General features: G+C 44.6%; 1 protein-coding gene across 9 annotated transcripts in view; it reads left to right on the top strand.

Moving 5' to 3' along the window:
• Positions 1-14,788, top strand: part of MIDEAS (mitotic deacetylase associated SANT domain protein) — a 71,553-nt gene that overhangs the window by 49,054 nt on the left and 7,711 nt on the right. For all 9 annotated transcript variants that reach the window (XM_044435876.1, XM_044435875.1, XM_044435874.1 and 6 more), the window contains 7 exons: positions 152-1,821; positions 3,790-4,107; positions 7,058-7,403; positions 7,709-7,775; positions 9,964-10,106; positions 11,353-11,456; positions 13,856-13,931. In XM_044435876.1, coding sequence (XP_044291811.1) covers positions 361-1,821; positions 3,790-4,107; positions 7,058-7,403; positions 7,709-7,775; positions 9,964-10,106; positions 11,353-11,456; positions 13,856-13,931 — 2,515 coding nt within the window. In that variant the 5' untranslated portion in view covers positions 152-360. The remainder of the gene's footprint in view (positions 1-151; positions 1,822-3,789; positions 4,108-7,057; positions 7,404-7,708; positions 7,776-9,963; positions 10,107-11,352; positions 11,457-13,855; positions 13,932-14,788) is intronic.

Raw genomic sequence — 14,788 nt, 5'->3', positions numbered from 1 at the left:
GTGCATCGGGGGAGGGCACTAGTGCTGGCAATGGGGCAGGGAGATTGAGGAGATGGGCAGATATGCACTGCAATGGGCAAATGGTGTAGCTTAGTGTCAGAAAGAATCGTGGTTTTTTACAAGCTATTTTGTAATTGATCCTCTCCTTCAGTTTCAGGCACTGAGAAGAAGTGGACTTCAGAATCCTTTTGCATCACAGAGAATCAAGGGAGAAGTCTAACAGACTGAAATCTGCATGGATTAGGGTGGAAGGGGAAGAAAGCCTTTTGCTATCTTTACATCTGTTTCACTTTGTACCCTATCACGAGCCATGGGTTGGCTGTCGATCTGACCCTTTCACCTGGGACGACAGACTGAATCATGAGTCTACAGGCTCAGTCAAAGTCTTCAAGCAAGAGGGCTGGGAAGCAAGTTGGCTTTTTCGGTGAGCAAGGTGTTCTGCTGAAAGAGGCCCAGCAGCAGCAGCAGCAGCTCAAAGAAGGACAGTACTACAGCCATGGTGGGGAAGTCCCTTCCTCTCAAGCCATGGAGCTTTCCAAGTCGGGTGTCTTCAGTGGGATCCCCAGCAACGCTGCCTTGCTGAGCTCTCTCTATCAGGAGAGGGGTGAGGCAAGGATGACCCCTCAGCAGTTGGCTAATGCCAAATGGCAGAACTCCCTTATGGGAGGCCGGTTGCCTGAGCAGAGTGAAGCCAGTTGGCAGCCCCAGCCAGGAGGATGGAATCCTGGGATGGTTTATGGGGGTAGTCAGAAAGGGGGACATCCCAGCGCCAGTATGCCAGGTTTCTACGGCCACCCGGACACCTTGAAAAGAAGCCGGGAGAAAGGTATGGTGGTGTCACAGCTAGACTTATATGGAGATGTTGTCAAAGCTCAGCTGGAACAGCAAGTCCTGGCCAGGCAGCAAGGCCACATGAATCAGTTCCAGCAAATGCAAAAGCAGCCGCCGCCGCCACAGAACCAGACCCTCCCTTTGCAGCCTTTCCAGCTTGCCTTTGGCCACCAGGGCCAGAAGCAGGGGCTTCCTGAACTGTTGCATGTCTTTCAACAGCCCCCCACTTCCTCCAGCCCAGCCTTTACTGCCCAGCAGAAGCAACAAGCTCTTCCTCAGTTGCAGCTCTTTGAAAACTTTTATCCACAGCAGCAGCACCATCAGCAGGCTGCTGTGCAAGCCTTTGGCATGCAGCAGCAGCCTGCCTCCGTAGCGCAGCCTCATGTGGCTGCACCTCCCCAGCCCCTGCAGCACCATATGGGTTCCCATCAATTCCACCCAATGTCTGAGAGGAACCAGGAGCTGCTGAAGGCCCTAACAGAGCACAATGCGCAGGCTGTCCTACCACAGACACAGATCCCGCTCCCCAGAAGATCGCGACGGCTCTCTAAGGAAGGGGTCCTGTCAGCTTCTTCCATGGAAGAGTCGCTGGGGTCTAAGCCGGCTGAGGGGTACCCAGGTAATGTGCTGCCGCATCCCTGGCAGCCACAGCAGCACCCAGAGATTCAATTCCAACATCCGTCTGAGGCATTCATTCACAAGGACGGTTATTCACAATTGACCAGAACAGAGCTGGACCATGGGGAGATGACTTCTGGGGGTCAGCCGAGCCAACATGAAGCAGAAAAAATGGGCATGTATGAGCATGCCAGAGAAGCAGAGAAGCAGGTGGCTGCAGCTGATGGTGTTGGCCAGAGAGCTAATGACTTTTGTGGGGTCCGAGGGGGTGTCATCCAGAGCGCAAGGAGAAAGCGACGTGTTTCCCAAGAAGCCAACTTGCTGACCCTGGCTCAAAAGGCTGTGGAGCTGGCTTCTCTTCAGAACATTGGAGTAAGTGGTGCTTCTTGGCCAGGGCCGCATCCATTGTCTCTCTCCAGTGTATAAAACAGCATAAAGTGTTAGCAACTGTTACATTGCTTGTTCACTTGCAAGAAATGAGAACATAAGAAGAGCCCTGCTGGATCAGGCCAAAGGTCCTGCTAGCCCAGCATTCTGTTCTCACAGCGGCCAACCAGCTGCCCTTTGTGAAACCCACAGTTGGGATATGGGTGGAACAGCAGCCTCCCCCCCATTCCCCAGTAACTGGTGTAAATAGATATAGTACCCTCTGACACTGGAGGTAGAATATAGCCATCAGGACTGCTCACTGCTGATAGCCTTATGCTCCAGGAGTTTGTTGAACCGACATTTAAAGCCATCCAGATTGGTGACCATCACTAAAATGTATTCCATAGGTTAACTATGCACTGTATGAAGAAGTGCTTCCACTTATCTGTCCTGAATCTCCCCTCAGTCACCTTCATGGGATGATCCGGGGTTCCAGTATTACGGGAGTGGGAAAAGAATCACTCCCTGTGCAGTTTCTCTACATTGTGCATAAGTTTGCACGTCTAGAATGTATCCCCCTCCTCACATTTTTTCCTAAAATCTCAACATGTTGTAACTTCATTCACAGGGGAGTTGCTGCAACCCCTTGATGATTTTAGTTGCCCTTTTCTGCATCATTTCCAAGCCTACAGTATCTTTTTTGAGATGTGATAACCAGAACGGTGCACTCATGCTATAGGGCAGTGTGATCTCAGTGGCTTTATTTTCAGTTCCCTTGCTAATTACGTCTAACATAGTGTTTGCCTTTTCACAACAGCCACACATTGGGTTGACATTTTCATAGAGTGGTCTATACCAGCAAGATAAGAACCTTAACGCCTTTAGTGGTAACCTGTAGTTCACAGTTAGCACCATGTTATCAGATAAATACAGCCCATTCTGGAAGATGTACCCATGCCAAGATATAATAGGAAGCATGTCTGCGCTAGCTAGAGGCACTTCTTGGGCAGGGACAAAACCTTATCTCAGCGCAAGGTGCCGGACGGCAATAAGCCTAAATGCCAACTGTGTCTGTTAATAAACACCCGTGACGATGTAAGTTGACCCAATAGGTCATCCACCACATCCAGGGCATTATACCTGCACATCATGAAATGCTGTGTGTTAGATCTCCTGCCTCAAATGCCAAAAGCCACTTATCAGCCAAACAGGCTCATGAGCAAAAATCAGGCATCAAGCATACAAATTTCAATAAACCTATCAATGAATGCTTTAACCTCCCTAAGTCAAGGAATTCGGGGTGGCAGTTATAAAGAAATTGAAAAAAAAGGCCTTTTTGGAATGTGAAATTGCAGAACAAGAGATGATAAATATGATTGTGCTAATCTGTTACTCGGTAGGGACTACGGTTTGCATGCACGTTATAAAGACTCTTAGTTTCCCTTGTGGTTTGTAACTTGCTCTAAGAGAATGGAAAGCTTGGTGCAGATATACCTGCTTAACTGTCTTTTCAAACTCAGAGCTTTCATTTCCACTTAACAGCATCTGATGAAGTGGGCTGTAGTCCATGAAAGTTCATGCTACTATACTAAGCTACTGGACAACTTAGGATGTAGTCCTACCAAGTTTGCCCTTGGAAACTCTGAACCCAGAGGCTTTTGATCATCCTGTGCAAGCTTCTGACTTTGGAGGGCAGTGGGTACAGTTCTTGCCATGCTGACTGCAAGCACGGTTGGATCTCCAGCCCTTCTTCTGAATTTGGAGCACTAGCCTTGAAGGGAGGAATTCCTGGGAACCTATGACCCCCTCAGACAATGAGTAGGTACCATAGGATCGCACCCTTAAAACAGTCAATATTTGTGCTACATTTAACTGGTGGGTTTTCAGTCTCCTAGCTGCCCTAATTTTTCCCTGTGTAAAGTATGATATGTTTCAGGTATCTTAATTCACACATGGTCTTTTTGTACCAAGGAACCTGAAAGGTCAGAAGAAAAGAGCACAAGTGAGGTCCCAGCAGCGGCAGCAGCAAAAAGTGTAGTGGAGTTTGCCAGTTCTTCACCAGCCCCAAAGAGAGCCCGGGAGGACAGCAGTCTGTTGCCTCTCATCATTCCAGTGTCTGTGCCAGTGAGGAGGCTGGACGTTCAAGATCTTGGAAGGGAGAAGAGTGAGGATGGAAAGCTGCAGCAGCAGTTCATGACGCATGACCGCGGTGTCTCTGACAGCAAGCCGTCTGTTATAGTCACCCGGCGGAGGTCGAATCGCAACCTGAACATGGACCTGGCAGCTCAGGTAGGCCTGTGTTGGAATCCTTCTGCCGTGTCTCCCCTGTTTCTTTTGCCCCAGTGGAGCAACTGCTTGCTCAGTGGGGATTTGCGCTTTTAAGGTAACCCCTGAGAGTTGCAGGTCAGTGGAACTCCCTAGTGTGAGCTCTGCTGATTTGGCCTGTTCTAGGAGACAAGCACTTTCACTCATTTCACATTGCATGCAGAATCACAAAATCCCCATTGCACAAGCAGTTGCTCACACATGGGCAGAATAAGCTACTGCCCCAGGGGCAGAAATTAATCCTCTTGGCTAGCAGAGGGAATCTTCCTCTGTTTGTCTCACTTGTGCTCACTTTCTGTGGTTTGCTTATTCAGGATACTTGTGTTGTTCTGTGCTGGTAACACACAGCAAGGCCATGTTGTTCTGCAGGCTAGTTAAATTTGTGGTTTAGCTGCAGGCAGCAGTCAAGGTTACTTAGTACTCTAGGAATCTCCATACTTGGAGTAGGTTTGTGGATTCTGCCTTGGGTACCACCTTGGTATAGTTCGTGAACACACAGGTCTTTTTTTGAGGCCCCAGAGTATATTTTAGTCTTGCAACTTTAAAAGGTTGCAAGACTTTTCAGTTGTATAGTGGATAATTTGCAAAGTGTTTGTGGTTGTTTAATCTCTGGTGAGCTATGGTACATGCCAGCACCATTTCATATATGCATCCTCCTTGGTCTGAGGGTTGCATGTTATACATGCATACATACATATGGGTGCTCTTAGATCTGGAATTGTCGCTGGAATCGCAAGGGGACTCTGTGGCTAGGAGCACCTTTTATCAGCTTTGGCTTGTTGCATATGTTCCTGCCTGACCTTTAAGATCATCCATGAGGTCCTTCTTAGGGAACCCCTCCCTAAAGAAGTAATGGGGGAGGGGGTGGCATCCAGGGGAAGGGCCTTTTTAGAAGTGGTACCCTATCTCTGGAACATGCTTCCCAGAGAGGTACGCCTAGCACCATCCTTGCCTTTTTTTTCGGCATCAGGTGAAACTCTTTTTATTTTCCAGTTATTTTAATAGTTAGTTTTAAATACTGATTATCTGCTTCTGTGCCCAAGAGTTAACTTACTATAATTGCTGTGTTGACCTTTTATGGTTTTATTATTATTTAATGTGAACATTTATTGATTGTACAGTATATAAAATTTTTATAATAGCAGACAGCCCAGAGAGGTTTATGGGGCAATAGAGAAAGGCAATAAGTAAAAATAAACAACCAGGCAACCATGGGTTATTTGAGAGTTAAATAACTCTCACATAACCCATTGTCGTAATAGACGGTTTTATGAGGGTTGTTTAACTTTCAACCAATCCATAGTATCCAAGTTTGCAATGCATAGCCATCACCTGGTTAACCTAACTGGGGGTTGCATAGTCATAATAGTATGTACAGCTCGTTGGGGATTAAACGAGCATATTATGCCATCTGGGTCAATTTCTAATATTTTTATGCAGAGCTGCCCTCCCTGGCTGGTTTGTCAGTGGACAACAGGAAGCAAGCTAGATCAAAGGAAAGCTCTCTTTGGTATTTGACATATTGATCAGTTTTCATTTGATATAGTGACAATGATTACATCATGGATCTGTAGAATATTCTTTAATTATACAAGCCATTAACCTTTTTCACAGGCTCTTGGAATCACTATCAAATGTTAAACTTTTGAGAGTAGGAATGCACTTCTGTACAGAAAGAAACCATTAACATGAAATACTTATGGTTATACATAAGGCACACCATGGTTGACCTTTGTTCTTTAAGGTTTCTTCCTGCACAAAGGCCTTTCCTATGTGGACATTGTACATGATAATCCTATAGCCAATCTTTCTTTCCTCAGCTGTTTACTTAGCATTGGCAGGAAAATCTAATTTATTCGCTAGATAAATGATAACAGGATGCAGGTTCCATGACGGTTGCATCATTTTGCATCACTGAGGCAATGCCTGTTTTGTCATTTCTCAAGACTACTGACATTTGCTGTAGCAGTGAGCAAGTCATAAAGTTAAAGGGCTCTGTTCTTCTCCAGAATGGCAAAAGCCAAGAGGTACCAGTGGTGGTTAGTCAGAGCCGTTTAACTTGTCTTGTGTTCCCTTCTTCAATTGCGTGCAATATTTTGAATATAGCTGGAGCCTGCATTCTTCAGCCACCTTCTCCCCTCATCCTTTTTTCTTTGCTTTAAGGTGCCATGTACATTATTATACACATAGCAAAACAATACCCTTACAGGCTTTTTAAAAAGTTTAGAATAAGTTAAAGCCACTGTGGCATGGAGGGCCAGTTTGACATGGTGGTTAGAAAGTTGGATTGAGGACCCTGGAGATCTGTTTTCTGGTCCTCACATGGCCATGAAACTCACTGGATGACTTTCACTCTCACTCACTCTCAGCCTAACCTAGTTGTTGCTGGTGTGAGGACAAAAGAGCACTATGTAAGCTTCCTTGATTCCTCACAACGAGGAAAAAGGGCAAGATATAAATGCAGTGTTATTAGAATAATAAAAGCAGGCCGAGCATCTCTGTAGTTTCTGTTGAATTTGTCGTAGCATTCATGGGCTGTATTCACTTCAGCCCCTCTGTTTTGTGAAGGTGCTCTGATCCAGTGGAGGCTTCTATGAAGAGAAGCAGGTGGAGGTGACTTTCACAGTAGCCTGTGCCCCTGCAAATCTGCCCTAGCATGTTCAGAGACCTCTTGAAGCACTGTAGAAGGATGGTGTGCTTGGGGGTTCAGGAGACACAGGAGTTCTGCAAGTTGCTTCTCTCCCCACTCCAAAGCCCTGTTGGAGTGGGGATAGGTTTGAACAGCCTTCTGTAAGTGCAGGTTCACCACTGGATACAAATTTGAATTGGGGGATCATGAGTTGTCGGATCACCATCATCCTCGTCATCATAGAGTACTAGGAATGGTCTGAAACAAAACTTGTTTCTTTTTTAGCATGAAGAAACTGCCTCAAAAGAAGAAGTGGAAGGTTTTGCACGGAAACCAAAGCAACGACCCAGACCAGAGCCTCTCTTCATACCACCCAAAGCTGGCACGTTTATTGCTCCGCCAGTCTATTCCAATATTACGCCATATCAGAGCCACTTACGTTCGCCTGTCCGCTTGGCAGATCACCCTTCTGACAGAAACTTTGAGCTACCTCCTTATACTCCCCCACCAATACTCAGCCCAGTGCGAGAGGGTTCAGGACTTTATTTCAACGCTATCCTTTCTGCTAGTGGTAACTCAGTTCCACCCCCCATGACTCCTAAAAGTGCACACAGGACGCTGCTCAGATCCAGTAAGTGTTTGCTCATTGTTCATTTGGGGCTAGAAGAAGGAAATTATTATTGTGGATAATACTCATAAGCTGGGGGCAGTGTTCATTCAGGCTGAGGTACTTGCCCTCTGCTCATGTTGTGATTGCTTCCTAAATTGGAAGGAGTTGTTACAACGGTATGGAATAGCTGCATTTGAAAGGATATGAGAAAATAGAAAAAAATACATGAGAGTTTTTGTTGCAAAAAATAATTAATTAAAATAGTGTGGCATCAATAAACCTTTCAGTGGAAGATCATGAATTAATTGTATTATTTTCACTTGCAGACAGTGCAGAAGTCACTCCTCCTGTCCTTTCGGTGATGGGAGAATGTACTCCTGTCAGCATTGAACCGTAAGTATTCTGTTGAAAATACATACAGTGCAATGACTTAATTGAAATGCCAGAGTGTCCCTTCCTGTCCACTAGAGTGAGAAAGTCACCAAGAGGAGTCAGAGTCAACCAACTCAGAATGTGTGGCTTTCTCCCAGGTAGTACTGGAGCCAAGGACTTTGCTTCTTCCTCTGGTTACTCTCCCTGACATTGGCATCTGCATACTTCCCTTCCTTAGCTTACAAGTCTTAGTCTGAAACGTTCCATTGAAGAGGCAAGATGAACAGAATCTGAAACATTCATATAAGTGAAACTTAAATTTTTTACCATGGAAAAAAGTTAAAGGTCCACTAATCTGTTCACAAGTTTTATTATTTTGAATGGGTAACAACAGTTTTCACATCACATTGTACTATGTTCTTTTGCCTTCCTCCTTGTTTGAATAAATTAATTTAGGGCAGAATATATGCTTTGTTGTTCCCATTTTCCCATCCCTAAACTTTAAATAATTTAGCAAGCAACATGGTCCTCTAAGCCTGAAAAGCCAGTTTAATTTTCACTGATATCTTCTAAACAAAAGCCTTAAATAGCCCAGCCTGCATAAGCTGTTATGCCTACTCTATGGCAGCCTTTCCCTATCTTGGCTCCCACCAGATGCTTTTGGACTACAGTTTGCAGGATTCCTGACCTTTGGCTGTGCTAGCTGAGGCTAATAAAGTCCAAAGCAGCTAGAGAACATGAAGCTGGGGAAGGCTGTGCTCTTATGACTCTTCAGTTGATCACTTGTATAAAGCATTTTGTGAGAATACTACTGTCTCTGTGGCTTTCATCCTCTAAGCACCTGGATCACAAACCAGGTATAGTCAGGTGAGACAACAGGCATGTTGCTCTTGGCAGTAGAAGCTGCTGAGCCTTCCCAGCCACCTTTTCATAGGAATGGAAGTGTGTAGTCAGTTCTGCATTGCCTGGCCTAAGGGTGAGCAGAGTCAGGCTTGTTCTTGCTACAGCATTCAATACCACTGCCCTCCAGTCAAGAGGTGCAATGTGGAGCAGAGCAGAGAAGTTACTTCCTGGAAATCATTTGTTTGCACCATCTGGTCTCACAAAATTTTAATTAGTTGCCAAGTTTACATATGCATCTTAATAGGGCTGCAAAGCATGAGGTTTCCTGTACTTCGAGGCAAGGCTCTATAACAAACCTCTGTGTATAGTGGAGGTATATATCTTCATAACAAATGTTGGCAATGATGAAGGATATTAGTTTAAAGTTCCCTAGCAAGATACAGACTTGTACTTCCTTGTCTGTTATTTCACAATATTTGTTATTTCTGGTGTTTAGTTCCAGCAGTTCATAATGCCAGTTGTTCTTACAACATTATCTGAAGGATGAGTTTTCTGAGATAAGTTCCAGTGACTTGAATGGGGACATCTTGAAAAGTAACTGTGTTGAGGATTGTAGCCAACATGTTGTCACCCAGATTTCCTTCAAATTCCTTCCATTCATTTCAGTACATCTTGCTTCCAATTAACACACATAAGATTGTAGCCTTAAAGTCTCAGGCCTTCACCCTAGTCCTGAAACAGCATGAGTCGCATGTACTGTAGATGGTAGATTTCAGGCACACTGTAAATATATTTTTAATATGGCAATTAAAAAGAAACATTTTTCCCCTATGAGTTTTATTTTATACGTCTGAATCAAGTTATTTAAAGTCTTTGTGTGTCATTTGTTCCTTCAGGGAACTCTTACCTGCAACAGCCTTGTGAAGTAGCTTAGGCTGATGCTTGTCCAAACCTTTTAAGTTAGGGAGTGCCTTGGGAGTGCAGATCCCATAATTTCTTATGGAAGCTGCAGTCCAGTACATCTGGAGGGCATCATGTTGGAGAAGCCTGACTTAAGGAATGGGAAAAGAGTATGTGAAAAATATCCTGCTCAGGAAGTCCTCTGGCTAATGGTGCAGGATAAAAATCCAATCAATCAGAGAGAGAGAGACTTACTTGGTTTCTCTGCACTGTAACTTCTAAGTAAGCAGACTTGCAATTGTAAGCAGTGCAGGTAGCTAGAGAAATGGGTAACTATCCAACCTGTGCCACCAATTCAGCTATAATTTGTTTCAAAGGAACAGTTAGTTGGTCTTGGTAACTTGTATCTCCTAAGTGTTTCAGGGTGAAGCTCTTTCATAACGCCCTTTTTTATTTTTTTAAATAGACGGATCAATGTAGGGCCTCGGTTTCAAGCAGAAATCCCGCCTCTTAAAGATCGATCCCTGGCAGCCTTCGACAAAGCCAAGGAAGAACTGGTGTGGCAGCCATGGGAGGAGCTTGAAACAAATGCATCAGTCCAAGAAAATGGTAAAAAGCTTGAAAACTGAATTCCTAATGAGAGGCAGGAGTGGTACACCTTCTTAAAGTCATTATGTGAGCAGCCTTCTTGTCAACCATTGAGCCTTGAAAGGTTAAGGCACCCAATACAACTGGTGTGAAGGCTAGAATTGACTTGCTTGCTTTGTCCTAAATTACTACATCTTTAATTGCACTAAGATAGGTGTGGTGGGCCTCCTTAGGGATCAGTTATCACAGGAAAAGCCCTGCTCTGTACCAGCCAGTCTTGTCTGCCTGGTCATGTTGACAGGCAGAAAAAGAGTTCATCTGTTGCTAGGCCTGGTGATGCGTTTGAGAACTTTTGCTGAAATATTTAGAGTCTGTAACTCCTTTAACATGCCTCCTGTTGCGAGGTAAGCTTGCTTCCAAACTCCGCAGTACTTACAGTAGATGTTTCTGGACACCTACCACCCCCAGCATTCTGTTTTTAGGTTGACAGAAGGGCATTGCTACAGTTGATTCTTGGACTTTCCCCTTTTCCACCTCCATTGTGTAGGCAGTTAGTGCTAAAAGTAACTTAAAGCTCCAGCTAGCATGGAGCACAATTTTCTCATGGACAAGCAAGCTAAAGCTCTGTATCATTGTGAATGTCTCTGTCTTGCATCCACTGTGTAGATGGAGTTGTTGTTGTACTTAGTCGCAAAGTCACATCCGATCCATCACGACCCCATGGATAACATTCCTCCAGGCGTAGATGGAGTAGGCAGTAACAAAACAGGCGGCAGGGCACCTTAGCTGATTTGCCTGGGAACCTTCACAGCAGGAGTGTTGAACCTCAGCTCCACAGACCAAGCCTGGTCCTCTGAGGTTCACCAGACTGCCTGACCAGTAATTGTAGCATGGTTTCCATGCTTTTGTGTTTTTCCTCATATTCTCAAAATGTGTCTTTCGGGGCTTACTACTGACAGTAAAAGGTTTGAGCTGGAATATGGGGGCAGTTTTGGCCATGCTCCCTTTTTCCTCTGGATTTACCTGACCCTAGAATGCTTCTCCAAATTGAAGAGCTTCTCCAAAATGGAGCATAGCCCTTGTGCAGTTGAACACCCTTGCATTAAAAGATGGCAAGGCCTGGTTTTCTCAGAAAGTGGAACAGGGCAGGGGTGGTTAAGAAGGCCATCGTCTTTCTTTTAGAAAACCAGTGCTTGCTTTCTTTCACCCATTTACTGCTTTTCTTGGCTGGATGTGATAATTGTGTCTTCTTGTTGTTATGTAACAGTGGAGAATCTGCTGACTGCTGCTTGCTCAAGTATATTTCCTGGTGGTGGTACCAACCAAGAGCTGGCATTTCACTGCTTACATGAAACAAAAGGAAACGTTCTGGTAAGTCTCCATCAGTCCTCAGTGCATCTAATTAAAGTTGGCAGGAGGGTCCAACTTTATTGAGCTCTGTGATGGGAAGAATGAAACCAGCCAAGCTTGAGTGTTTTGGAAACTTTCACCTTGTGCTGGGAAAAGCTCTTTTACTACAACCCATTCCTAAGAAAATCCCATTATGCATCTCTGAGCCTGCACCCACTTTGTGCCTGTGTTTCTACAGTGTGCCTTTGGAGTTCTTTCTACATCTCCCCTTCCAGTCTTCCCTCTGCCATGATGGCGACCCTGCCTCTTGGCATTTGCACTGCTAGCAGAGCGAGGCACCTGGTTACTGTTGCCTTGTGTGGAAGAGTTGTATCTCAGTGGGTAGAGAGCATGCTGGACAAGGCTGAAAAAACTTCTCTGCAACCCTGGAGAGCTGCTCCCCAGCAATGCAGACTAGGCTTCCTCAACCTGAGACTCTCCAGATGTTTTGGATGATGCTTCCCAAGAGAGATGCTGAGAATTGTAGTCTGACATATCTTGAATGATGGGAAGCTGTCATATAGCTGGTCAGAGGTGCTCCATCTAGCTCCAGATTGTCATTGTTGATTAGCAGTGACTCTGCAGGGTTTGGGGAAGGGGTCTTTCCCAGCCTTACCTGCAGATGTCTGGGTTTGAACATGGGGACTTTTGTATGTGGAGCACATGCTCTACAACTTCCCGCCAGGTTAGAGAAAGCTAGTTTAGACCATACTGGGCTAGATGGGCTGATGAACTGGCTCAGTATAAGCCAGCTGCATGTGTACTGCTGGCATCTGATTCTGTCATAAAGCCATGAATCTGGACTATTTACTTTTTGAGTTAATTGAGAGGAAAGGTCCAGCAATCTAAGAGATGAGAAGCAAATTTGACTTTGCAATCTCAAGTTGGAAGCTGCATCTAATAAAGGGAGCACCGCTTCTACTAATTGCCACTCCCTTCCCTAATCAGATTCCTTCCAGATATGTTGAGCTAATATAGGATCATATTATTAGTTCTTAATTGTCCATCTTGAGTGTTAAGTGTGGAAAGGCAAAGTATAAAGTCATCAATTAAGTATGTTGCTGTCACCTACATACATGAAACTTAATTTGCAACACTATATTTTTGTGATGAAACGGCCGTGTTACTACTTACTATACTTTATATATTAAGTATTAATAAGGTGCATGCAGGCCCTTGATAGGTGTTGTCAAAGAACTTATGCTTTATAAAGGAGTAGTTGAATAGTCTCCTACCTACCTTTTGCATGCACTCAAGTAGGCATCAGCAGATTGCCTGGAATCACTGTGGCCTTGTGTTTGCTTTGGCGTACTGTTGACTTGAGTGAACTGAATGTTTACATGTGGATATTAGCTAGCTCTTCAATGAGTCATTATCTAAGGCAGAATCCCTGGGTGGGAATTCTTCAGTAATTGAGCACGTGCTAGCAAGGATCATTGTCAGATGACGTAATACATCCATGTAGGTGAAGGCATTTAATTAATTCAGTCTCAAATACCTTCACAGGCAGGCACTTGGTACCAAATTAAAGCTGGAACAGGAGGGGAAAAAAGAAAGTGGCATCTTCTAGATTGTAAAGAAAGGGCCCAGCACTGAGCATATTACAGTTTGCTCAGATAGATTTGTCCAGTTCTGAGGAGGAGGTGGAAGCAGGGAGCAGAGGACTGGGCAGTATTGAGGCTGCCTAGTGAAGATTATTAGGCAGAGTGTGAGAACCAGGCTACCTTGGAAAAGGAGGGGGACTTTTCAGAACTGATGGGTGGTGAGAAGATTGAGGAGGCATTCCTTGACTCTGTAAAGAGACAACGGGCAAAGTGAGCTGAACTATTAAGGTGTGTGTGATGAGCAGACCTTTTAAGAAGTATCTGATGTTCCTGCCATCTAACCATCAAGCAGCAGAAGCCACCCTAATGGCTGGAGTTAGAATATTTTATGAAAGGGAGGGAAGGAAGGAGGAGAAGTTTCAGTTTGGATTCTGCTCTTTACTTTTTCAGTAAATGCTTCTTCAGCAACTTCAGTAGAGGGGTATATAGAGTCCTTACTGTTTCAAACTCAGTTAAGTTTCAGTAAAAAAAAACTGCATGTCAGATGTTTTGAGCTTGATAAACAGAAGGAAAGAGGAAAAGAACTGGCTCATGACAGGTACATGGTACCTTCTTTTTGCTAAGCAGATTTAATATGTCTTGGCCCATTCCACCTACCTCAAAGGCTAAGTTACAAGACTGAATAAGCAAGCATTAGTCCTTCTACAGGATGAGTAAGGTCAACTTTGAATGTATCAGCATAGTAAACAATAAAGATTATACCATCTTGGTGGCAGGGGGCTTGTTCCAGTTTTACCGTTTGTCATGAAATCCATTTATTTGCATTCCTCCACTCAGGCTGCTCTAACCAAATTGCTGTTGAAGACGTCTGTGCGGTCCCTAAGCCACCCTCTTGCAGATTATCACTACACAGGTATGCAGAAAACGAGGCAGTTGGCATCGCTGCTTCTCTTTCCTTCCTCCTTACTTTGATACTTACTATTTAGGCAGACGAGGACAGTAAACATAAGAGTTCTATTTGGGAGGTTTTATAAATGCACCAATTCTTGCAGCAATTGGCAGCTTGTTAATAGGAGCTTTGAGATAACACTTCTCCAGTCTCACCTGGATGCTTAATGAGTGTGTTGTGAGTTTCAGGTTTCTTTTTTGCTGTGCTTGCTGTATATAGAATTGTGCTCTCTGAGGAATTCTGGTTTATTGGAAAATGGGCTTTGTCTTGATGCTGGATATGAAATAGCTGAGTGAGCCAGTTCATTATCAAGGGTCGGGGGGTGGGGGAATCACATGGTCGAATAAACATGGGGTTTTGGAGCTTGAGTGCCCTTCTGCTCATGGATGGGCTCCTTCCTTTTTGCCCAAGGGACTGCAATCCGGTAAATGCTCCCACTCGAGGAAGTCAGGAGCAGAGGCTGCAGAGGGAGCCATCCAAAGTCAGCTCCTTTTCCAGTGACGGAGCATCCCATCAGCAGTTTCACTCACAGGAGTTCTGCTTCCAGGGTGATGTCTCTTTCTCCAGGTGTTGCTTTTCCACACAGTGGGAGTACAGAAAGTCTCAAGTTTGCTGCAGTACCTCTGTACATAGAGGAATAGTGGAAATAGTAATATTTTGAACTGGGGGATATTTGGACAGCAGGGAGATGCAAAGCCAAGTAGGATGACAGTGATTATCTCTGCACTTGGGTGTGAAGGCAATGATATTGTCGAATGTTACCAAGTGCTGTTCAATTCATCAGCTGTTTCCTTTTGCTTGTTGTTAATTTTCTTCCTATG

The sequence above is a fragment of the Varanus komodoensis genome, unplaced genomic scaffold (assembly GCF_004798865.1).
Source record: "Varanus komodoensis strain SLA01 unplaced genomic scaffold, ASM479886v1 scaffold3, whole genome shotgun sequence".
Classification (NCBI taxonomy): Eukaryota; Metazoa; Chordata; class Lepidosauria; order Squamata; family Varanidae; genus Varanus; species Varanus komodoensis.
This window is presented reverse-complemented; position numbering and strand designations above follow the sequence as displayed.